Source organism: Oryzias melastigma, linkage group LG5, assembly GCF_002922805.2.
Source record: "Oryzias melastigma strain HK-1 linkage group LG5, ASM292280v2, whole genome shotgun sequence".
NCBI lineage: Eukaryota > Metazoa > Chordata > Actinopteri > Beloniformes > Adrianichthyidae > Oryzias > Oryzias melastigma.
The window spans coordinates 8,873,640-8,899,478 of record NC_050516.1 but is presented as its reverse complement, the minus strand read 5'-3'; the positions used below and the strand labels follow the sequence as shown (position 1 = coordinate 8,899,478).

The 25,839-nt window shown below is 42.7% G+C and overlaps 1 protein-coding gene across 5 annotated transcripts in view; it reads left to right on the top strand.

The window, feature by feature from the left end:
* LOC112144749 (plexin-A1) overlaps positions 1 to 25,839 on the top strand; it is a 267,901-nt gene that overhangs the window by 125,045 nt on the left and 117,017 nt on the right. For all 5 annotated transcript variants that reach the window (XM_024269482.2, XM_024269485.2, XM_024269483.2 and 2 more), the window contains exons 4-5: positions 702 to 842; positions 19,763 to 19,863. In XM_024269482.2, the coding sequence (XP_024125250.1) occupies positions 702 to 842; positions 19,763 to 19,863 (242 nt within the window). The remainder of the gene's footprint in view (positions 1 to 701; positions 843 to 19,762; positions 19,864 to 25,839) is intronic.

Here is a 25,839-nt window from a genome sequence, read left to right as displayed (position 1 = left end):
AACATCAGCGTTTTTAGCTATTATTTCAGCATTTTCAGCTATCAATGTCAGAATTTTCAGAAAACAATTTCAGCATTTTTAGCTATCAATTTCAGCATTTTTAGCTATCAATTTCAGCATTTTTAGCTATAATTTTCAGCATTTTTATCTATCAATTTCAGCATTTTCAGCCATCAATTTCAGCATATTCAGCTATAAATTTTTAACATTTTCAGCAAACAATGTCAGCATTTTTAGCTATAGATTTCAGCATTTTCAGCAAACAATGTCAGCATTTTTAGCTATAGATTTCAGCATTTTCAGCAATCAATTTTAGCTATTCAAGAACCAATGCCAGCATTTTTAGCTACCAATTTCAACATCTTCAGCGGCCAAATTCAGCTTGCTGCAATAATGCTAGCATTCACACTATTTGCAGGCAATGCTAAATATGTAGTTCCTAATTATGTTAAAAAGTTCCAGTTTTAAAGTTTTAAAAATCCTCAGGTGTGTTTTGGATTTTGGCCCCTTGTGTGATTGAGTTATATACCTCTGATTTCAAGGTTGTTGTTTTTTTGTTTCATTCTTTTTTAAAATACTTTTATTGTGAAAGATAATCCACTATTTTAGTATGAATGTTGTTTATTCTGTGCCATTTAAAGGAAGTAGATTGATGTGTATCCAGAGATCTAAATGAGGTTTTCCTGCTCGTCTTCCTGCAGATTCTGGTGAATTCTGTGAGTCCAAACCGCCCAGCTGTTCTCTACGAGAAGGTGACGGTCAGTGAGGGGGGAGGTCCTTTACTCAGAGACATGCTGTTCAGCCCCGACCTGCAGCAGATCTACACCCTGACCGACAGACAGGTGAGTTCTCTGAAGAAGCGGTTCTGCTGCGGTCTGGAGACGGTTTTCCTCCAGAGTCCATCCACTGAAATCAATAATTTTCTGAACATACTGTCCTCTACGCCGTCCACTGTGCGTTTCCTCCACGGCTGGTCAATGAAGACGTTGCAGGCGGACACGGCGTGGTGTCGCAGGTTGTGTGTGTTCGTGCGTTCATTACCAGCCTCTCTGCTGGTGAAGGTTGTTCCACTTTGATAGTAAGATACAGAGGGGGAGGAGGAGGAGGTGGGGGGGGCTCCCCTGGCCCAGCTGCTCCCTCATTTTTCTGTCTCATTAGTGCGCTGAGTGAAGGAAGCAGAGATGGAGGGAAGGTGGTGGTGGTGCTGGGGGTCAGACTTGATGTGAATATGCTGGTATTGAACACGTCCAAAAGGGCTTGTTTCATTAAAAAGCTTCAGATTCATGTCTCTGGGTCTGAAGTTGGAGGCAGAAGCTTCACAATTAAAGCAGTATTTGCTCCAATTAAACCATTTCTAGGCTATAAATGTGAAGATATCATTTCATCTGACACAGGAAGTTCAGGTGTAAACAGGGAGCCTCTTCGTCTGGTTTGAAATGAACCACAGCTTGACTCAAATCCCGTTTTAGAGTCCCTTTTTATGTAAATCAGTTTGTTTCTATAATTAACTCATTCATGGTGGTGAAGTGGTGAACGCTCTGGCATCACAATGAGAAGCTCCAGCCTTAAATACCGGCCGGAGCCTTCCTGTGTGGAGTTTGTATGTTCTTTGTTCTACCTGAGCACCAAAAACATGTTTCATTGGTGTCTCTGAATGGCTCCTGGTCGTGCATGAGAGAGTGTGGTCCTACAACTAACGGTTCAGGGTGAACCCTGCCTTCCCCCTGTCACGGTCCTAAAAGACACACTCAGTGACGGGCTGGCACGCAGGAGCCCTGGGTTCGATTCCCAGGGTTGTCCACTGATCCCCACCCAGATTGGGTCCTTAGTCAAGACCCTTGACACTGCTGCCTAACTGGGTCCCTGTGCCCCTCAAGTACAGGGTTGTGTCAGGAAGGGCATCCGGCGTAAAAACTCTGCCAATCACTGATGTGAAACAGTGGGTGCTGTTACGCTGTGGTGACCCGAAAGGGATAAGCTGAAAGTGAACTACTAGAGTACGACTTTTCTTTATCTTGAATACGACTTTTTTTTTCTTTTGTCCTTAATACGACTTGTCTTGAATAGTAATTTCTCCTGTAAACAACTTCGGGGTCACAGGCTCATACATTGAGTGCCAGAACATTGATTGCGCATGCATGTTAGTTTACTTATTAGACAAAAAATAAAAAAGACATTTTAAGAATGATCTTGATCCCATAATGGGAAAATGATCTTGATAGCCATAGATGTTGAAAATCGAATAAAACGGATCACAACACGGCGATCTCCGACCGCATTTTGTGGTTGTCAGGCGACAACAGCTGATCGTGTCAACGATGCATCAGCGGATTATTTTAGACCCAGACGTGGTGGAAAACAGCCCAGACGGAATCGCAGACGTGCCGCTCTCATAATTAGATGGTTTAAAAAAACGAACATGTTTGTTAAAATTAGTTGAAAATAAGAGGATACCGTAACAAAAACAGCTAACTTAGAGCTAAAGAATGCTAACAAGTAGCCAACTTTTGTGGTGGTAAAAACAAACAAATAGATAAATAAAAAGTCAGTTGGATCAGAATACTGAACTCTCTTTCTGTTTTTTCTATGATCGCTGATCAGTCGGATATTAAAATAATCGTTTGTGGCAGCTCTATCATACATTTTCCCGCTCACGCCACTTCATCTCGCCGTGTATTTGATCCCCATTATTGGGTCGCCGGCTTGGGTTAAGTAGAATGGGGGGGCTGCGGTTGCCAGACCTCCAAGCTAAACCCCCTTTCCAGCACTAATGGCTGGAGGGGGCAATTCCCTTCTTCCCCCTCCACCCCAGCTTCATTCTTATCCTCCGTCCTCCATCTATCCCAGCGTGTCCCCCACTCCATCTACGCGTTTTTAAAATCCTCTCTCAGCTGATACTCCTGTGCATGTGCACACACACACGTGCACACGTGCACACACACACCAGTGTTTTCATTTAAACCCAAATTGAGCCCTCCCCTCTCAAATGCCTTCTGCTGATCCCATTCCCATATTTTTAATTATCTCTTCGTATTGCTGCTGTGCCCACCCACTCTTGACACACACACAAATATATACTGACACACACACACTTAAAAAATAACATGAAAAGTTGTGGATCTGGGAGAATGGATGAGGCGTACGAGGTTTTGTTTGGGAGCAGTGGATTTAAACGTTCTGCAGCATCGTTCCTGGTGGTTTCCATATGTGTGTCTTTGTGTGTCTTCATGTTCATGTGTGTAGCTGCTTGCCTGTGGGGCTCTCCCAGACAAGCCAAGCACATTAAGGTGTCAGTGGACATATCCACTGATGCATAGCTCACAACAACTTCCACTCATCCACACACACACAGCGATGCAGTCGGGGGGCAAAGCTCTATGATTTATGACTCGCTTGGTTCCAGCAATATTCATCACTGTCATTATTATCAATAGAGAATATGACAGCAGGAGCGGACGGCCTGCTGAGTTTGTGTTTGATGAGACAGTGTGTTATTACAGGAAATTTAGATCGGTTTATTTCTGACTGCAGCGGCTGCACGCCGTTGCTGTCTCTCCTGCATGCATGTCGGTTGTTTATCACATCTGCAGCTTCGCCTGCACGCGTCTGCGCCGGCGCCTTAGGCTTGCAGGATCCTCAAAAAACTTTTCTAAATTTGAGTCCTGCATTTTTTGAGAAAAAAAAACAGGTTTTTGATTTTTTTTTTTTCCTGGTCGTCTTTCAGGTATAACGGTCAGAAAAATGGAAAGCTTTGTCTTCAGCACGTCCACCATCCGCTCTGTCTGATGATGCTCAGCCTCCAGTTGAATCGCACTCGTCCTCATATCTCTGATGACGGCTATTGCATTTGATGGTGCTTCAGCCTGCAGCTCTGGCCTAATTGCTGGAAGCATGAATATTCATCTCTGCTCTGGGAAAACAGCTTTCATTTGGAGACAGAATGAGCGTTTTGGAAACAGGAAAAATGGGAATTCTGTGTTTTAGTGTGCATGCATGAGACGGCCTTTGTTTGTGTGGCGAGGATGCTGCTTTAAGGACAGAATTCAAATTCATTTCTTATCTCTATGGCTTCTCCCTAAAAAGACACTGGTCATCTTTGTTAACGCAAAGCTGCTAGCACTTGGAAAAACCACAACATCAGTTTTAGAACTTTAAATTCTTGAAAAAACAAAAAGTCATCACTTACTTTATTCATCGCCTTCTTGTAAATTCAGATAAAACTCAAATAATTGCCCTTGGTCCACATAATCAAGTGTCTCCTGGAATTCCTCTTTTAAACCAAAGAATCAGATTAGAAGCCTAGGAGTTAAATTTAAAGGTCACATCTCCTCTCCCACATCAGTAGCCGTTTATCATCTAAAGAACATCACCAAATGAAAAAGATTGAGTCCAGACCTGACTTGGAAAAACTGACCCATGATTTGTGTCCAGTAGGTTGGACTATTGTAACAGCGTTCTCTCTAAACCAGTCCGTGGGTCACTTGGTACCGGGCTGCAGAACAAAACAAATAAATGAATCAATAAATGCGCTAATGTTTCCATTTCGTTTTATACTCTGATCCTGAAGGAAGTTTTACTTTGAAAGACTTCCGGATACATGGCTAACTAGATTGCTAAGCTAGTAGCTCAACGCTAAATACAAAAAACAAACAATAGAACATATTTTGAAAGGTGCCTTGTGAGGAAACCAACGAAGAAATAAAAATACAAAAAATGAAAAACTTTGTTTCATTGAATCATCATCTGCATAAAAAAATATCTTCTAATATTTTAACTAAAGTTCTTGCATTTTCTTTTGAGAATACATTTTCTTAAAGCGTGAGCTTAAAAATGCCAACTTCTGACCGGTCCGCAAAAATATTGTCCAATTTAAACCTGTCCGTGGCCTGAATAAGGTGAGGGACCACTGCTCTAACGATCAAAAAACTACAACTTCAAAGTGCTGTCGCTCCAGTATTGACAAAAGCCAGGAAATATGACACATTGGTCCAGTTCTGAGGTCTTTGCACTGACTTCTTGTTGTCCAGAGAATCGGGTTTAAAACACCTTTGCTTGTTCATAAGTCTCCATAAGTTGACGTGGATCGCTCGCGGCTCGTACAGAAAATAGACCAGACACTGCAATGATCCGCTGTATGGCGCAAACCTTCCGCGGCGCTCCACGCCTGGTGTGGACCACTATGGTTAAGAAGGGAATGAACCTGGAACTACGGCGCTTCCGTAACCCATCTGTGAACCTCAGGCAGAAGTCTTCTTCAGGTTCCAAGAGTCAAAACCGAACATGGCGAGGCAGCTTTTCAGAGTTTTCTGTCAAATATTGAAAATATTTTAATCCAGCCTGAAAATGTTCTTATTCAGCAATGCGTTTTAAAATGGGAACTATTGCATGTTTGTTTTTAATGATTTTTAAATTTCTGATCTTTAATCTTATTGATTTGATGATTTTACTCATATTTTTATCAACTGATTTTTATTTCCTTTTGTAATTGTGTGTATTTTCACTCTGAATTGTATGAATTGTGCTTTAGAAATAAACTTGCTTGCTTACATTTCTTCACACCCACGTGAAATAAAACACATTTCTCCTTGGATCATCCTACCAGTGGAGGGATATCCAGCCTTAAAAAAAGGAGCAATAGGGAGAAGCTGGAGGGGTAGGGAATGAATTTGGATTGAGCGTGATGTCACAGCGTGCACATCAGTGTTTCCAAAGATGCTCCTGCATGTTTGCGCGTGCACTTCATGTGTCACTGAGACTGTCGTCCCTCCAAGGAGCCGGTCGTCACGCTCATGCACTTTCACAGCGTTTTACAAGCTCATCACCAACAGAGGCGACCATGGCGGTCTTTGTGTGGTCGGACTCAGAACACGACCTCATCAGGTGATATTAAGCTGTTTTGGTTTCGTCAGACATCAGCCTCCTGTTTGTGTTGATCAGGGCACCACTGCTTTACCGCCAGTCTGGACAGCAAACACATTAGCGCCGACTGACATCAACATACATAATAAGCAGCTGTTGTGCCGGTGGAGACTGACATTTGAGGGAATTAGATAGTTAATCAATCAGGTCTCAGTCTCCTGGAGATTCCTTTTCTGCGGTTTATTAAAGTTTTGAGGAAAAATCCTCTGGCACTTAACTGATGTTAACAGAGAAGAAAGGTACTTTGATTTACCGACTATTTTCTCAGCTTTTCTTCATGGAGCAGAGCTGCTGAAAACACGGCCTCTTCAGTGCGATTTATGAGCTCTCCGGTTTCAGTTTCTGCCGGACCGCGATGCTCATATGTCCTAAACTGAGCAAAGAGCTGGTCATTGTTATGTAAATGTTAATAGACCTGGCGCAGCGAGGCGAAAACAAGAGTACAGTGACTTGTGAGGGAGGGGGCGCCTGGATCGGTGGGGTATAGCCATGTAGGTATGTGGCACTCAATTACAAGAGTTCAAACCATTACATAGCTCTCCTCAACACCAGACTGAGCTCTTACTGTGTGTGTTTAACAATAGGGCTCGTCATGCTCCGCTGCACGCTTCTATATGGAACTGAATACGTTCAGAAACCATCGCTTGTTCCTTTTAAAGGAAAAGGCAATGAGGGCTCTATTATCTGCAGAAAGCCTGATCAAAAATACACTTTAGAAAGTGATAATGTTACCTCTGGATAAATTCATCCGTGATAGTTGGGGAAAATGGTCCAAAAGACCAACATTTATCCATCAAAATCACATGGATTGAGCTGAATTATCAGTTTGATTCACGTTAAAAACAGGAATAATAGTTTCCAGTGTGCAGTTATTTTATCTAACATGAAAGAAAGCTCAAGTCATAGAACTGATAGATAGTGGAGAAAGACCAAAAATGAAAGTTCTTGGATGGAGGGAAGGAGGAGGGAGAAAGATGCAGAGGACGAAGGGTTCAATGGCAGGAGCTGTTAGGAAAAGATGGAAAATCATAGTAGGAAAGTTTCATCCGTTCTATAGATGGACCTGCACAAAAGTACGAGCATTGTTTGTTTGCTAAAGCTATTCACCAATATAGTGGGTTAATCCATAAGGTTTTAGGACTGTGTCTTAACCCTCATGCTATCCTATGGGGCCCATATGACCCCAGCCTTACATTGACGTGTTATCCATCCCATGACAAACGTGGATGAAGGTGGACAGACACCAGTAACAATCAAAAATCATTGAAAGAAAGAAAAAAAAAGTTGAGTGTGCTGCTTTGTGGGGTCCAAATGAGCCCACTACCGATGTTAATATAGCTAGGTTAGCACAAGGGTTAGGAGGAGCCCAGGTTTGTCTTGGGGTTCCCTTACGGCTTCATACTGCCACGTTACAGGACGTCATGAGTCACGAAAAGGGTATGGATTGTCATGTGTGTAGTAGTGTATCTTGTAAGGTCAAAATCCCATCGACTTCTATTGAGAAATAGTCATTCTATTAGTCAGAATATCCATTCTTGCTGTAAAATATTTTTCTTAAAAAAATGTTTTCTAACCCTAATTTTTTTTAAAGATATTTGTTTTTAACGCAAGTTATAAACTGGGCCCACTTCCAACATTTGATTGACAGCTTCTTCCAAGTCGTTTTCTGCTGAAGGGGTGTGGACTTCCAACAACTCATGATTGGCGACTGTAAGTGAACTCCCATTAGTTGTCACGCACCTCGATGTGCAAAGTTTGTTCTCCACATTTGACCCATCCCCTGGGGGAGCGGTGAGCTGCAGACGCAGCTGCTCTCGGGAACCGTTTGGTGGTTTAACCCCCAGTTCAACCCCTTAATGGTGAGTGTCAACCAGGGAGGCATTAGGTCTCATTTTTAGAGTCTGTGGTAAGACTCGGCCTGGATTTGAACTCATGACCTTCCAGTCTCAGAGCGTACACTGAGCTGGTTCCTTTTAAAAACCTGACTCAAACCAATCACTGTCGTCGGGTTTCAAAATGGAGGTGCACATATCAGGAGGCCGGATTTGGCCTAATATCGCGAGAGCCGAAGGTAAGGTATTTTCTATGTGGGACGTCTGTCCAGTGATAATAAACGTCCATGGCACATACAGACGTTTTCAGAGATTTCTCATTGAAAGTGGTCGCTTGAACGCGCATTACCGAAGAATAAATGTGAATGTAGCATAAAAAAATATTAATTTGATTAGGTAACAACAACAGAAAGTCTCTGCAGTCTTTATCTTTAGTTTAGCCGAAGCAGAAAAACTACCAGAAGTCTTTTTATCCCTTTGAAGAAGAGATCGACCAATCACTGCACAGGAAGGAGCAGTCTCACTTATCCCATCGTCTTTTTCTCTTAATTGTGTTCTTCACAAAAGTGCGCTCAGACACTTGTCTTGCGCGAGATGCTATCAGTCTTAATGGAAGTCTAGCTGCCACTAAATAGGTCTGCCTTTCTCTCATCTTTCTCCGTTTGACTCCACGTCTTCTCCCAGAGGAAGGGGTGATGGAGGAGGCTGATACAGTTAGGGGAGGGCTGGAGATGGATAGGAAGGTTAATGGTTTCTCTTTCTCCCCCTCTTCCCTCTTTTCTTCTTAATCACCATCAATTGGCCGTACAGCTGGTCGTCCTGTTGCTTGACAGTGATTGGAGCAGAAGGATGCGACTCTGACCCAAGGTCACGCGATGAAGCCAATCAAACGCCACTGCGGCCCACGACGCCGCTCGGAGACGGACCGTACTGCACCTCGTGCTTGAACCGGGCGCCACGCTGAGCAGAACAATGAAGCGCCGCTTTCGCATGAGCGCACGGGGACTGTTTGGAATTTAGATCAAACTCCTTTAGTGGATTCACGCGCGGCGAGTTTGTCAGACCCCCTCATGAAGCAACAAACGGGGGAAGCAGTTTTTCACCTCGCGTTTGACCGTCAGACGTTAGAGAAGAGACAAAGCTGTAGCAGCCCGGGTATTCCATTCTAACCGTTAAAGACGGGAGGGGAAACGGCTTTGGAGAAGCAACAGTTTCTTCTCAGGAGACTCCACTCTTCAAGTGGAAAGGCTCTCCTCAAAATCGAAGGCATGAAGCCTGACAGATCCTGTTGAGCTGCTTTATGGAGGAACACAGGATACAACAGGCTTGGGGCTTGACCGATTCTGCAGACCTGGAGTTTGAAAGTCCGCCTCTGTTCTGCATCATGTCCATATCATTAGGGTTCCGTGTTTGTTTCACAGCTGTGTCACAGTTGTATCGCGCAGTATGGAGCATCTCATACTGTATTCACTTAAATGTAAACCACTGTGTTCACCTCTTTGTTGTCAAAAATGTATTAGTGGTTTTAAAATAGAGAGAAAAGCAGTTCTGCTTTTATCCTGTTTATCTTTTGACAAATCAGTATCAGGATACAACTTCAAAATACACTGAATCAGGAGTCTCAAAGTGCCGGCCCGCGGGCCATGTACTGATACTATACCAGGTTACTATTTTGCGGCCCCAGCCTTAATATGAGAGTTCAATGTCTACCAAGCAATATCTTCTGCATGTCCACGCTTATCTGATGATGGATTTGTATTTGCTTTGTGATGTTTCAGCTTCCTTTATGCTTACATTTTTCCATTTTCTTTTGTCGTTGGATCTGGTCATCAGAAAAGTCCTTAGCAACAGTTGCTAGCGTCATTAGCTCCTGTCATTTCACAGAACATCACATGCAGAACAACCAGCTCATGATGAACACAAAGAGGAGGCCATTGGGATATGCCGACGGATTCTCACTCCCAACTCGTCATATGTGGACGTTCAGGCCTCCTTCGTGTCATTTTTTGACATTTTGGGTCGTTTTTGATGTGCTGGCAGTTCCCATTAAATCACGGGTCCCCAACCCTCGGGACGCGGTACCGGACGCTGTATTGGACGCAGAACCGGTACCCGGCTAGGGTACTGGTTACCCGAGGCTTGGGAACCCCTGATTAGCGGCCTGGTACCAAGCAGCCCTTCGGACCGGTGCTGGTTTGTTGCCTGGGGGTTGATTTAATGGGAACAGCCAGTACGTCAAAAAACAAGTTTGGGGACACTCAAAACATCACAAAGTGACCTGAAGGGGGCGGAACCATACGTCGATATATGACAAGTTGGGAGTGAGAATGCGTTGGGTATGCAGAGATCTGTTAGGTTTCCATGTTTTAAATTTGACATTCGTTTCTAAAACTGCTGAAGCAAAGGATGTTCTGGTGAGATCCCAAAATACCACAGAACTCCAGTTCAGCTCCCATGAAGGGCCTGAGCTGAAACCGAATTCCCAATCCAGTCATGTTTGCTCTCATGCAACAGAGGAATGTATACAAGATCCCAAACAACTGGGCTGAGGTTCAGATAAGAGCTGGTTGAAGATTATTTTTAGGTAAATATAAAACAAACTAGAATGTGACAGGCTCCAGAAAAAGGTTGCTAGTTACCCGCAGCTGCTTGCAACAAACAAGGACTTTGTGTTGACAGAAAGTAGAGATTTCCCAGATCTCAATTGTTCACTGCAGAAAGAGGTCGCCTAAACATTGAAAAACAACATTCATTGTCTTTCAGTTGTCCATGCAGCCAGTAGTTTTAACTAAAAAAAGTCATATGATGAGAGATCAAAATCTAGAAACGAGGAGTTCCTCGTCAAAAAGGGAGAAATTTGTTTAAAATGTTAACTTTTACATACAGTAGATGCATAGATACTTGTTTTTTGCTTTGTTTTTTTTTGTTTGTTTTGTTTTTATAAGCCTAATTGGAGTTCATTTTAATTACAGTGATGAAAACACAATTGCATTAAGTAGATATTTTTATAGATGCTCTAAAATCTAGTACTTATCCTGCAGCAGCTCCAAAAAACTAAAACCTACTTTTTTAACTTTGCTTTTAATACTGAGTTTGAAATAATACACAGCATAGCTTTGTAAGCATTTGTTTGTTAGTCTATTCCAGGGGTCTGCAGCCTGCGGCTCCGGAGCCACATGTGGCTCTTTTACCGCTTAATTGTGGCTCTCCGGTTAAAATAAAATGTTTTAATTAAAAAAAGTAACTGCAGAGCAAAAAGGAAGTAGTACAGTTGAATTAACGTAGTTTATTTAACTCATTCACATACAGTTGGAATCGTTGAGTGAGGATCTTAACAACGGTAGCCGTAATTCTCCATTAATCCATCAATCCTGCGTAGTTTATTAACATCATACTGGCACATTTGAACTTTATTTCAAACTTCATTTGTCATAGAAAATCAATGTATTGTCAATAGGCACAATCAGAATTAAAGCTACATTAAATATAATCCACTGGATTATAAAGTATATTTTCTATTTTTCTGAAAAAATTCAAGGATTTAAAGTGTCTCGTTGGTTTTAATATAAGGTGGGGGTTACTTAATAAGCTCTAATTTAGTTTTTGTTGGTTTTATTTATGAATTTGTGGCTAAAATGCACCAGAAACAGTGAAATAAACAGTTTTTTAGTCATTGATGACTTTACACTTCCTTCTGCATTTGCTGCATTGACGTGATCCTGTGGTGCAGGATGTCTTTTATTTTTAAAGGAAGTCATACAAAGCTCTGTCAAAAGTCATAAACTATTCCATATTTTGAATAAAAAGCTATTTTCTCTTCACGTTTAGGTTTTATTTATGCCAAAAAAACACAATTGTTTATTTAAATGTATCGTGTCAGTAGCAAAACAAATATAAATCAGTATCTTATTTTTCTAAAGGTGAGTGAAGACTTTGTTGCTCCAACTGAGTTCCGGTTGGCCAGAAATCGATCCGAATGGCTCTTTCAGTGTTGAAAGTTGCTGACCCCTGGTCTATTCTATCCATTCCTTTATACATTTTCTGCACAGGTCTGTACAGATAATTTAGGTGCTTTATACAAAATAATACTATTATTAATATTACAAAATCAACATTTTTGTCTCCAAAAAAATAACAATTAATGCAACTGTAACTTGTCAATATTTATTAAACTTTGTAATAAAATGTATTTAAAAAATTCAGAGCAATTTGAGCTTTTGAGTCTTAAATCAAGTTTTTCCTAATGAAAAGAATCAGGAGCAAAATAGTTGTAACTAATCTTAAACATATTTCAGTATTTCTTGGTCCTAGCTCTTAATGAGACAAAATCATATATTTGTATATATAATTGGTGGGAACATTTTGCAGCCATAGAATTGCAAAAGTCTTGCATTTGTAGAGATGAACAAAAACGTCAGTATTAATTCTCTATAAGGTGTTCTGCAACCTGATAGGCTGTAGACTATTGTCAATCAACTTCCTCCGTGCTGCGTCTCCTGTCCGTCGAGCTTGTAAAGACGATCTTCATTCTCTGATACCGGACTTATGAAGGTTTGAACTCTGAGCTGAAGGAGAGAAAGATGTTCTTGTTCTTATGTCCGAGTAAAGTTTAGACGGTGTGCAGTGAGGAGTTTTACCGACTAAAAACATTCATTATTGTAAAAACAGATAATGCAGATTTCCCCAAACAGGGTTTGCTTTTAGAACTCCTCAGTATAACCAACTGTTTAAAGACAGTTGTGTGCAGGTGAACTGAGCTGTAAACATCTGCATCAACTTAGTTTCTGAAAGGCAGATATTCACGCGGAGCAGAAAAGTCAACATTGGCTCTGAGAGCGTCTGATGGTTGGCAGCCTGTGTACCTGCTGATGGAAATGCCAGCCGTGTGCTCCTCACTTCTCAGCGAGTCCATTTACTAAAGTGACAGAGTCATTTACCAGGTGGACGGTCTCTCCCTTCCACACTTAATTAGAAGACCCCAAGGCCCCTCCACCTTAGCCGGCCACATTTACCTCTTTCTGCCTTTTTTCCCGCCTCTGCATTGTCTTTGCTCCGCTCCTCTGTTTCTGTTTTATTGACTTCCTCCATCATTTGTCCCTGTCTCCGTTTTCATCTTTGCGTCCTCATTCTGCTTCTGAGGGACAGCTTCTAATGAACAAATGGCCACACAGACTTGGGAGTCTATTGACCTGTTGTTTGAGACCAGCTCCTTTTGGGGGAGTAAATGAGAATGTCCGTGAGGAGAGGAGGGTGATGAAGAGCTCTGAGGGCCCACATCCTTCTTTTCTTAAAGTTGTTTTTCTTACTTTATCCTTTTTTTGGTTCTACTCTTTGCTGTTTCATTGCAGATTCACTGCTGTACTTTTTTTAGTTTGTACTATTCAGCTCTCTGATGGCAGCACAAACATGGAGCCAAGTTTCAAAGGAGAAATCTTTTGCTGCTTGATTTTAGTGTCTTTGGTGTTGTAAGATTTACCATGAATCTGTTAGTGCTCCATCCTACAGAACTTCCTATGATCCATGAATCTGTTTTTCACTTGCGGTTCCTTCAGAGAATGCGAATTGTCGTCTGTGTTGCCTTCAAGCTCACGAAACTCACACACCAACACACGTCGTGTCTGGTTTTGTCGCAGATGAAAAGATCCAAACTGTATTTCAGAGATAAGATAAAAATCAAGCAGATGGAAACTTGTGTCAGAAAATAAGACAACAAAAGTGCACGCAATAGACGATGTGAGAGATAAGAACATATTGCGACTGGCGGAGTAGATAAGTAACATTCAGAGCTTTAAGTGGGAGAAAACAGGAAATCACAAATACTTTAACTTCATAGCCTTTCTGCTCGTCTTCAGTCCTCCGCTCCTGTGTTCCCGTCGTTTTTCCTATAGTGCATCTCCAATCACATCGAGCCTACCCTGGTTTGTCATTGATCTCTTAAGCTCCTTACAATCCAGTCAATGCACAGATGCTTTGTTATAAGGCCTTACCGTCACACAAACTCCCATAATGCCTCACTCACTGGGAGACACATGCTGTAACAGCTAAAGTTTAGCTTCTTTATAATTAAAGCCAAAGCTGGATCAGGTTGCAGCAACAATCTCACCCCGACAAGCAGAGTCCAGTTTAGTTTGTCAACTTTAATGACTTCTCACGTCAGTTTCTTTGTCATCCTGGAGCATTTACGGCAGAACAGCTATTGATTTTTTTTTCTTGGATAAGGCTCTTTGCTGCCAACCTAGATTAAACCAGCAGAAGTTGTAAACCGACTGATGGTTCCTGAAATTCCTTCCTTTAACCTGGAAAGGTTTGGGACTGTGGTGGTCATCCATCCGTCTCCAGAAGTTTGACCGTGGATCTGGTTTTATCCTTTCAGTCGTAGAGCCTAAGGTGAGGGTAGGAAGGTTCTGTTTTTTGACTCACGTCCTTCTATACCACAACATCTGCTACATCTGAACTTGCTACAGCGGAGCTCGCTGGTTGGCAGTACACTCTTACAGCCTCTTTGAGCAGCTCTACACCACGACCAAAACAATAACAAGATCTCACCAGAACTAGCTTGTGTTTAATGTTCAGTCAACCTTGCAAATTTTGTACAAATTAAACATGTAGTACTTAGTTTTTACTTGGTATGGGTACAAAAAAGTGAAAAATTGCTCTAGTAGAGCCTGGAATACATCGCGATATGTATCGTATCGCGACGCACATATCGGGATACGTATCACCAGATTCTTGCCAAAGCACACCCCTACAATTAGTCTCTTTTTCATCTGAGCCTTTAAAAGGTTTAAGAGGTTCAGCTGTCCTTTCTGCTGCAGCAGAGTTTTACTAATTTATGACTCCAAAGGTTCAAGCCACAGCTAAACATAAATGAAACCAAACAATGATTTGTCATTGATGGCAACCAGACAGCATAACTTGAGGAGGAGGTTTTCCTGTGGCAGAAATATGTGCTCCTTCCCCTCCTCCCCTGTTTCATCTGTCGACTCTCGCTGTTTGAATGTTTAAAAGAAAAAAGAGCCCACAACAGGGCCGGTCCTTTTATGTCTTTAAAGTTTACAACCAATGAAAGGCAACGCTGAAAGCTTTACAGTTCCTCTGGGCTTTGGGGCCGACCGTTGCAAAGCCTGTTAGCTGGACGTTTAAAGGCAGGTGACGGCGCTCTATTAAACAGATTGGAGAAGAAAAGTGAAAGTTTAAAACCGAGAGATGTCGTAGAGCTGCAAATACAGTCGACGAGAAGGAGGGGATAGAGATGGATCAGAACAGCAGCAGCAGATGCTGTTGTAAATAAGGAAGAGGCAGGAGAAAGGAGACGGGGGGACCTGCTTTATAAGGTCATTTAAAGGAGTAATGTGGCGCATTGTGTGGAATTGGCTTTCATTAAAAGAGCCATCGAGAGAGGCAGGAGGGGGGAGGAAGTGCATCTGTGGTTAGGCGGTATTCCCAGCACTCATGCAACCACACCGTTTTTGGATCTCCTTGCAGATAATACTTTCACAGCTCCGAGTATTTTATATCCAGACTGGGAGAAGCAGCCATGATACTGTAGGGCCCAGCTCCACCTCGAAAGCTTTGTGGCTCACAACAGTCTGTAGAGGATCGCCACCAACCCCAGAATCATTTTCAACACCCTAGCCAGCAAGGCTGAGTGTGCCCCACATGGTTTAAAAGTTGGTAGAAAATGTGGGCCCCGAGTGGCTTTGTCCACAGTTTCTGTGGTGACCCGACCTGTGTTTGCCCACATTGGCTTAAGTGGGCACTCAGTGGGTTGGCTCACTGCATAGCCACCTGGTTGGTGGACAGCAGAGCTTGCTAGCTTGATACAGTGGAGCTCGCTAACTCGAAATAGCGGCGCTCGCTAGCTTAGTACAGTGGAGTGGTGCGAGCCAACCAACCCACTGAGTCCCCACTTAGCCTAAAGTGGGCAAACACAGGTGGGGCTACCACAGGAACTGCGGACAAGCCCAATTGGGGCCCACATTTTCTGCCCACTCTTAAACCATATGGGCCCCTCTTTGCCTTGCTGGCTGGGAAAGGGGCCAAGTCTGTCGTTACACAGGGCAGTGATAAGATTATGCCAACTCAACAAGGACTTATAATTTTAGCATGATTTATGTTTGCCAAGGTCCTTAATCACAGTCATAATGATTTATGGCAAAAACGGGTTGGCATCTGTAATGATACTGGAAACACCGATTTTCTCCCCGTCCGTCCATTTTCCATTTTTATGCTGTTAAATCAAAGTATATAGAAGAGATTGGACTGGATGGCCTCTCGCCTCATCCGCACATCCATCATCTGTTCCTTCATTCACACCCCTTTTCTTCCTCGCCTCTCCTTTTAAAATCAAATACACTCCGGTGCCTTATTCCATTTCAGCACTTCTTTCGGCGAGAACTAGACCCGCGCTGGCTTTGACAGTAACGCATAGCCGCCGTCTGCCACCATATCCCATCTACTCAGAGCAATGTCCTTGCCATTTCACCTCGTGTGTGTCTTCAATTACACTCTTCCTCTATTCATCCATCCAGCCTGCACTTCCAGTAGATGACCCCCTCCCTCACTCATTTGCATCATTTCATCTGTCTTTTTTTCTCTGGGCTTGAAGCCAGCGTAAAAGCTACTGTACTGACTTCTGTATTGGCTGCAGAACCAACTGCTTTTTTCTGTCCATAAACCATTGAATGAATGAGGTGCTGCTGGAAGGATGATGATTGTGGTCAAGCGCTGGGAGCACAGAGTTTAAAGAAAGCCAGCAGACATGTACTTAAGGTAAAAGAAAATGAGTGATAGAAGTGTGGTGGTGTTCCACGTCAGGAGCGCTTTGTATCATCTCTCCACTTAGACTTAGGAGCTTCAGGGCATTGAGGATCCATGAGGTGACATTAAACACAGGCGACCTTCTTTTTAACTTAATACTACATACATACTAGGTGTCAAAGTAAAACATATACTTTAGAATAAAAGAAGCAGACACCAAGCCAGAGTAAGACTTCTCGCGAGGAGACCAGTGTCGGTTTGTTACCGCCACCAAATCTGCCGCTAGTTTGTAGAGACCCTTCATTTATTAGAATTTTGGTTCCCTAGGTTACAGAAAAGACTCAATCTAGGATTAGTTTAATCTGTCAATCATAACATCTTTTTGCAGACGTGGGAAAAGTCTGGCGTGAGCGTAGCATGAGAAGGTCCTAAGTTCCCATACTTCTGCACCTTCTCCTGGTGGCATGTCAAGAAAAGCAAAAGAATCCTTCCAGCACAGCACAACATCCTTCACATGCAGGTTAACAAGTAGAATAACCAATAGGCTGTTAGATTTATAAAATAGATGCATTCAACACTCGGCCAACACATTCTCACTCCCAACCTACCACATATTGACGTTGTGCTAAGGCCCCTTCCGCATCACTTTTTTGACGTTTTTGGTGCCCCCAAGTCGTTGTTTTTCGATGAATTGGCTGGTACCATTAAATCACAGGTCCCCAACCTCTGGTACCCACTGCAAACCAGTTCCGGGATATGGTTAGGGTACTGGTACTGAAAGCATCCCGAGGGCCGGTACAGCGTCCGGTACAGCGTCCCAAGGGTTGCGTACCCTTGATTTTAAGGACAGCACTGGTCATGTGATGCGCTTTCAGGAATCCACTAAAGGGGGAATTCTTGACTTCCTTTTAGCATGGAGTTCACATTGGTCACTCCAGTGCATCATGTAGTCACAGTTGAAAGTGGTTTAGTGCGGAAAGTCAAATTGGTGCAAATCTGGTGAATCTTGGTCCAGACTGTTTCTGTCACATCTCCATTCCAACATATGGAAGACTTTTTGTCATAGAATTGCAGTCGGGCACAATTATTAATCTCTCCTTTGTGATCAATTTTCAAACACTTGATACTTCCGTGAATTGATATGGGGACGCCATCCATACATCACTACCAAACCAGAGTCCCTTATTGGTCAACGTTCAAATGATGTAACCCTTTAACACTGGCACTCTAGTCCTTATGTTCTTTGGTTTACTCTAACTTTCTCCTTCAAAATCTGCTGGAATAATTGTGTTAACGGTTGATGAGTTACAATATGTTAAAGATTTTATGTTTAAGCGCCACCGCCGGTGCCTCAGGTGCTAAAGTGGATTCCACAGCTATGCGTTTTGTACGTAAAGCCCCAAAACAGACTTAATGGACTAAAATTCACTTAGTTTTGCACACGGAAGTGCATTTATGTGTGTTAACATAGACTTTTGTCTTTAGGTTTTTAATTTAAGTTGTACTGTGTTTTATGTTTTTACCTTCAAGCTTTCATATATTAAACTTTTCTGTTTGTATTCACTTATTTCATACACTTTTATTGCATAAAAACGTCCTGGCACTTTTCATTGGCAGAGGCTGCTGGAAGGCTCATTTCTGAGCCTGTTGTAAACAGAGAAAGACGCTAGGTTCACACTGGACAAGCTTACTACTACTAGCTAGTAGGCCTACACTTCTTTACTTTATCTGTTGAGACACACAGAGAGAAGTGTGTGTGCTTGTTTTTGTGCGTTTTGTGATTATGTTTATTTTCATCTCTACAGTCTGTTTAGATACAAAAACATGATTATATTTGTCTATTGCAATGTTTTATTGTAAAAAATTGTTTATATTTTAAAACCGGATTTTCTCATGTATCTTGATGTAACTTCTTGCCAGAATTGACGCGGACATAGCTCGCAGCTCGAAACCAAAATAGACCAGACGGCGAAACGATCAGCTGCACGGCGCGAGGATGGAGGACCGCGGCGCTTCGCTTCTAGTGTGAACCACACCATAGGTTAACAAGGGTGCAGAATAGAACCAGCTTCTATTTTGTTTCACTTTCACATCCAGTGTGACCCAGGTGTTCCGCAGAAGACCGCACCGCTCCGCGCCTGGTGCCGATTTGTAGCGGCCTCCCTTCTGCGGTGCTTCCGTGTCCAGTGTGAACAAGGCGTTCCGCGGAGGACCGCAGCACTCCACGTGTGGTGCCAAATAGTAGCGGCCTCTATTCCGCACTGCTTCTGCATCCAGTGTGAACCAGGCGTTCCTCGGAGGACTGCGGCACTCCGCGCCTGATGCCGATTGATAGCGGTCTCCGTTCCACGACGCTTCCGCGTCCAGTGGGAACCAGACGTTCTGTAGATGACCCCGATTCTCTGAACCACTGGTGTGCGTCCAGTGTGAACCAGACGTAACACATCAGAGCTGCGTGACTTTGCCGCTTTTTCTTAGAATCTTTCTCCTGAAAAGCATTTTTGTGTCCGATCTTGATAAGATCGTCTTAGTAAAGTGTAAAACTTTCCCCTGGAGTTCTGGGGACTCACTCATACTTGTTCTCACTCACGCAGAAACCCTCACATCATAAAAAGGGGAGACGCGTCCCCTGAGCTTTGGTCCGGTTGGTGAGGAAAAGTTGGATCTGGTGCTGACACCTAAAAACACATGTGTTCTTCAAAGACATGCGCCCACTTTGCTGCACTCAAGTTTTCTGTGCATGTGCTCGCTATCCGTCTGTCAGACCTCGAGACACTTTTGATCTCTTGTGAGGGTCCTGAGACACTTTCAGCCCCCCCTCCAGCTGTGTTGTGAAGCATCTGTCGTCACCCTGAACTGGGGTGCAGAGCTAACCTCAGTCCCTCCATCTCGTTTTGTAGTCGACATCTGCAGCCCATCAGGGGCGGCTCGCTGAGACTAACACTCACGCGAACAGTTGGCTCATATTAACACTACAAGGTCTCGTGAACCCTTGAATTCCCTCTCATCCACTGCTGCCCCCCTACTATTGGCTTTTTTGAGGTCACCTGTCAATCAAAGCAGTGTTACCCGTCAGGTGTCCCAGCATGCACCACGAGGCTAGAGGCTGTCACACGCCGCTAAGCCTGGAAGCGCTCAGCAGACAGCAGGACACCAAACTCTTCCTCCCTGATGAAGACGACTGCTGTCCATTTGTGATTTGATAATCACCTCAGCTGACTCTCATCTCTGCTTTTTTTTCTTCTCTGTAGGTGGTGAGAGTTCCTGTGGAGAGCTGCGAGCAGTACACCACTTGTGGGGAGTGTTTGGGCTCCAGAGACCCTCACTGTGGTTGGTGTGTTCTCCACAATGTGTAAGTTCCACACACACACACACACACACACACACACACTGTCCTGCATTCATCAAGCAGTCCACCCTGATACCCTTTATGAAGATCAGTATGCTTAAATTTGCCGCTGCGTTCAGAACAACATCCTAGAGCAAAGGTGTCAGACTCAATCGCACAAGGGGCCAAAATCTAAAACACACCTTAGGTCGCGGGCCGAACAGGATAAACTTTTATTGAACACTTGAAAACTACATGTTTAAAACTTTAAAAAGCGTAACTTTTTAACATAATTATGAACTAGATATATAGCATTACCTGTGATAATGCTAGTGTGAATGCTGTAAGCTGAAATTGGCCGCTGAATATGCTGATTGATAGTTAAAAATGCTGAAGCTGATAGCTAGCTAAAATATTAGCTAAATACCAAATTAGCCTTAAAAAGCATGTAGCTAAAAAAATAGCTAAACTTCAAAATATCCTAAAAAAAAGCCTAAATTAGTCAAATCATTTAGCATCTTAATATTAGCCTAACTCCAAAACATCTAAACAAAAGTTAAACAAAAGCCTAAATTAGTGAAAACAGCTAGCGTGTAGCTGAAATATTAGCTAAACTCCAAAATAGCCTAAACATCTTGGTAAATGCCAGAATAGTCCAAAGAGCTAGCAGAATGCACATTTTTAAAACTTTAGAACCATAACTTTTTAACATAATTTTGAATATAGAAATTTAGTTTTAAGAAAGTTATATAGAAAGTTAGAAATAAGCTCCAGACAACATGAATAACATAAAACGAGCTGGAGGGCCGGATATAATTACCGAAGGGCCGGATCCGGCCCCCAGGCCTTGACTTTGACACGTGTCCTAAAGGCTTTTGTGCTGAGATTAGGTCAGTTTGTCGCTCCTGTGTTAGGATTTAAGACCTAAAAAGTCTTAAATTTAATTCAACTGAAATCAGGCCTTAAGAAGTATCTTAAATTCCGGGTGAATAGGTTTTCATTTTCACGTTGACGTGATGTGACTTCACAAGAAAGTCGAGAAAAAAAACGAAACAAAAAGCTAAGAATTAAGACTGCTGATTAGAGACGCGGTGCTACCTCATCCATTTTTACCAGCCTTTCGTTGTATTGTTAAGTGTTCCAGTGTAGTAATGGCAGCAGCACGGACACATTGTGCAGTACTTTGTGTCAATGTGGCTTAAAAAGACTGTGTACATCTCCATCTCTCCTCACTGCTTTTCCTGCTTCAGTGTGAAATAGAGGCTACTCTTTCCAGTGTTAGTACACTGTATGTTGCAAAGGATGTTACATTAATATGTTGTATTTTTGTATGTATGTTCCATAAATTAGACTTGTTCATTTTATTTAAACAGACAGTCTTAAATTTGGTTTTGAATGGTCTTATAAAGTCTTATGATGGACTTCTATAAGTCTGTAGACACCCTGGATTGAGAATCTGCTGATGCAGCAGATTCTACTGAAGCAACATCACAGCTGTGTGTTATCAGTTTGAGGGGTGGGGCCGCGTTTAGTTAGGATGGTTAAATGTAGGAATCTGTAAAACACTAAAACAAAGTTCCTTCAGGGTTTAACTCTTTCTTTCACTCATTTAGTGTATGCAGACGTTAACCTCATGAGTGAACCTGACCTTAAGTGTTCCAATTGTTCAAGCCTAAAGAAGAGCTAATCTATGTTTCCTTGTAAAAAAAAAGGCATGAACAATAAACCTTTCATTCCATCCATCCATCTTCCAGACCACTTCGTCCCTTTCGGGGTCGCGGGGGTGCCGGAGCCCATCCCGGCTACTGATGGGCGAAGGCGGGGTACACCCTGGACAGGTCGCCAGTCTGTCTCAGGGCCTCAATCACACACATTCACTCTCACATCCACACCTAGGGGTAATTTAGAGTCACCAATTAACCTATGAGGCATGTTTTTGGACGGTGGGAGGAAGCCGGAGTCCCCGGTGAAAACCCACGCATGCACGGGGAGAACATGCAAACTCCACACAGAAAGGTCCCAGCCGGGATTTGAACCGGGGCCTTCTCGCTGTGAGGCGAGAGCGCTAACCACTGCGCCACCGTGCAGCCCAACCTTTCATTCATTATTCATAATAAAAAACTATGAAAGTTGTGCTTTTGCTCACTGAGGAACATTAGTGTGGATGTAGTGCGTCCGTTTGTTTATTTTTCTAATACTACCAGATACAAAGATAGTGTTCTCAGGAACCATCACTCCAGAACAGTAACCAGCACATTTAGCCACACCAGCAGGAGGCCCGTCTTTAAACCACAGAATTTCTCTGAGCTTATTTTAAAATATAATTTTTTCTTTGTCGCCAGTTATTCAAGTTATAAACGGACCAATCAGATGCCTCAGTAAAAGTATGTGGTGCTCATTGGCCCCGCCTTTAACGTTTGACTGACAGATTCCCCGAGCCGCTTTCAGTGGGAGGGGTGTGGAACAAGCTCACTCCTGATTGGTGACAGTACTTCCTCTACGGTAGACGTATCAGGAAGTGACGGCGAAGGCCCTAACCTGATTTACCCTTGTACCACATCTGGTACTGGTTTGGGTCCAGTACCGCATCCGGTACCAGTGCCAGGTTGGGATACCTGGTTTGGGTATTGGTACTGGACACGTCCCTGGGACCAGTCTGCGTCTGGTACCGCGTCCCGAGGGTTGCGGACCCTTGGTTTTATGAGCAGCCAAAACTTCAAAAGACGACGAGTTGGGACATCAAAAGGTGACGTGGAAGGGTCCCTCACCACATGTCAGTATGAGACGACGTGGGGATGAGAACGTGTTTGCCGCTCAGCCTCTCTTTTCCAGATTTGAAGCTCACTAACCAGTGCAAATCCTTTATTTTATTAGTCTCCTGAAACCTAGGAAGTCAGTTTAAGAAATTGAATTTATGAAGCACAAAAAAGAAGTTTCTAGAAGAGTCAATGTCCTTGTTTTTTCCCAATAATTTTTACTGATGATTGCCTGAATGTGATGCTTCAGTTCATAGAGGCTCTGAAAGGAAGACTAAACAAGCTGTGATGTCAAACATTATTTTTAAAGTTTCAAACCAAAGCAAAAGAAGGTGTGCCGCTCTCCAGGACTTAAAGGGGCCCTACCATGATTTTCTTAAGCCTATCAGAGTGAACTATATCTATATATAAGATCATATATTAGCTTTGGACCACTAAAAAAAATAATTATTTATTAAATATTAGTTATATTTTGTGAGTTTTTCCCTTTAACTTCCTCCCACCCCTTTTTGAACACCATATCAAGTGTGTACTGTTCTTTTGGTTACTCTTTTGTTTCTTGTTTGACTGTTTTATTGTTTTAATAGTGTTCAAAAATAAACTGAAACTAAAACGGCTCGATTCCTGAAGCTATGCTGAGTGTGGCTGCAGTCTGGTTCATGACGTCATCCCAGAGTTCGTGGCTGCGTCTCTGTATTTCTCCCACCAAAATAATCCAAACTTGGTGCACTCGGCCACTCGGCCGTGGTGCAGTGGTAGGGCGGTCGACTCCTGATCAGAAGTGAGCGGGTTCGACTCCTGCCTTGTCCCCCCATGTGTTAAAGTGTCCTTGGGGAAGACACTGAACCCCGAATTGCCTCTGGTGGGAGGTTGGTGCCAGTGTTCGCCAGCGGAGCCACCACCAGTGTGTGAATGTGTGTGTGAATGGGTGAATGGGTCTGTGACTGTGAAGCGCTTTGGGCCCTCGAAGGAGGGGAGAAAGCGCGAGACAAGTATACGCCATTTACCATTTACCATTTCTTCAAAGATGGATGCATCAAAAATGAAAGTATTTTTTGCTGATCAACACTGGATAAGGGGATAAATTGAGTGTTGTGTTAGTCTGGGGGCGGAGCTGTCAGAGCAGACTCTTCCTGGAGGGGGGTGTTCACATCATGCTGACGTTAGTGTGTTTCCAACCGCTCGTTTTCGTGGGTATGGGGGGGGCTGATGCAGACAGTGCAGGTTTTTACAGGATTACTTTTAAATGCATGAACGGATCAAAATACAGTTTTGGGGTTTTTATAGAGAGGAATGAACAGTAAAATGCATTTAAAACCTGAAAAAGTAGAATTTTCATGGTAGGGCCCATTTAACTTAATGTTCTTGTATGAAAGCTACGCTAATGCTACTTCAGTCCGACTGAGTTTGCAGCGCTGTGGTGGCCGTGTGTTTATGAAAGCAAACTGTTCCACTGCCTATCTTGAGTTTGTTTATGTGCTCAGGAGAGGAAGATTATCAGTGTGTTGCTAAAAGCCGACAGGGTGTTAAACTCTGCTCGAGAATCCTGAAGTGTTTGGCCAAATAACGTCTCTGACTAAGTCTGATGTTTCTGCAGAGAAGGAGACGAGAGTCTTTGAAAACGGCAGAGAAAGTCATTTTATCCTTGAACTGAAGAACATTTATTTTATGTAAGCACATCATGACCTCACGTCTTGAACTCCTCATTTCCTGTTTGAGTGCAAAGTCTGTTGTAGTCGACACTGAAAATGTGCTGAGACTTAGTCATAACTGTCTGTACCGGTGGATACGAGCTGTCTGCTGGGGGAAAATGGGCAAACCTGGGCGGTTTCTGTTGGTGACCCGCATGAAGACGTTTGATGGTCTTGTAGAGCAAATATGTTCATGCACATTTTATTCTATGGGCATGCTGCAGGCCACGGGTCACACTGAAGTAGGTGAGACGCAGGCGTGTCGTATGGACAAATCCTGCAGACTGCACGAGGAGCCCGTTAGTGGTGTGGATGGGATAAGTGTGCACTTCTTGCGTGCGACCTGACTGTTAGATCATGTGGACGTCCTACAGGCATCGACGTATAGCGGTGTGTGGAAAACTCGATTGAGCGATATATTGCGATATTCTGTTTGGCGATGCTTGTATCGATTTAAAATGCTGACAAGACGATATTTGATTAATTATTCATCGGTGTCCTTCAGCATCTCACTTGCGCACCACTAGCTGGTCTTTGAGCAGCTCCACACCACAACCAAAACAAAATCAAGATCTGACGACGACCAGCTTGTGTTAAATGTTCAGTCCGCCTCACGGTTATTGTTGTTTTGAGACATGTACTGCTTGGGTTGTGTCCGAAATCCCTCCTAACCCCCTAACTACTACAAAACTGTATACTGTGGGACTATATAGTGTCCTGGATTTTAAAGACATTTCGGACACGATTCTTACTACTTTACTTTGTTTTTCTAAACGCTGGATATGAGGTCACAGATTTCACTAAGTCAAAATCGCATCAATACAAACATTTCCACATATTTATTTATGACTCCACTGTGTTCTGATGACAAAAATGTAGATGGTTTATTTAAAAAAATGCATTTAAACATGTTTTTTTGTTTTTGTTTGAAATTTTCCGACCGTAATGCATTGTGGTCCATATTTGCTAATCTAGTGAGCATCGATGCATGCTAGTTTTTCACAAAGACTTCTGGGGAATTTCTAGTGCACTCGATTTTGGAATTAGTAGATTCGGACAACACTAGAAAATGCACTATATAGTGCATAGGTTTTTGCTTGGGTACCAAAAAGTGAAAATTTGTTCTGGTAGATTCTTGGGATATATCGTGTGAGACACCTATCGTGATATGTATCATATTTTCATTTTGTTTTATTTATACAGCATATTGACCACAGGACATGCCCATTTATGGTTAAAGTCAACACATATACATCATAAAATATACAGCAAAATGCATCCAAACTCTTATTAGATATAAACATGTATATTAAAACATTTGTATAAGACACAAGAGAGACCCACCAACTTTACATATTCCATCTAATAACATGTAATGGGTCATTAAAAATGTCTATATGACTAAATTTTTTGCCAATACACACCCCTGCTTATGTATCAACTGTCGAACTCAATCGCTCAGTTGGCCAAAACACACCTTTTCAACATTATTATGAATAAAAACAGGCAAGAATATTATTCTAGAATAAGTCAACTTAAACCTTAAATAACTT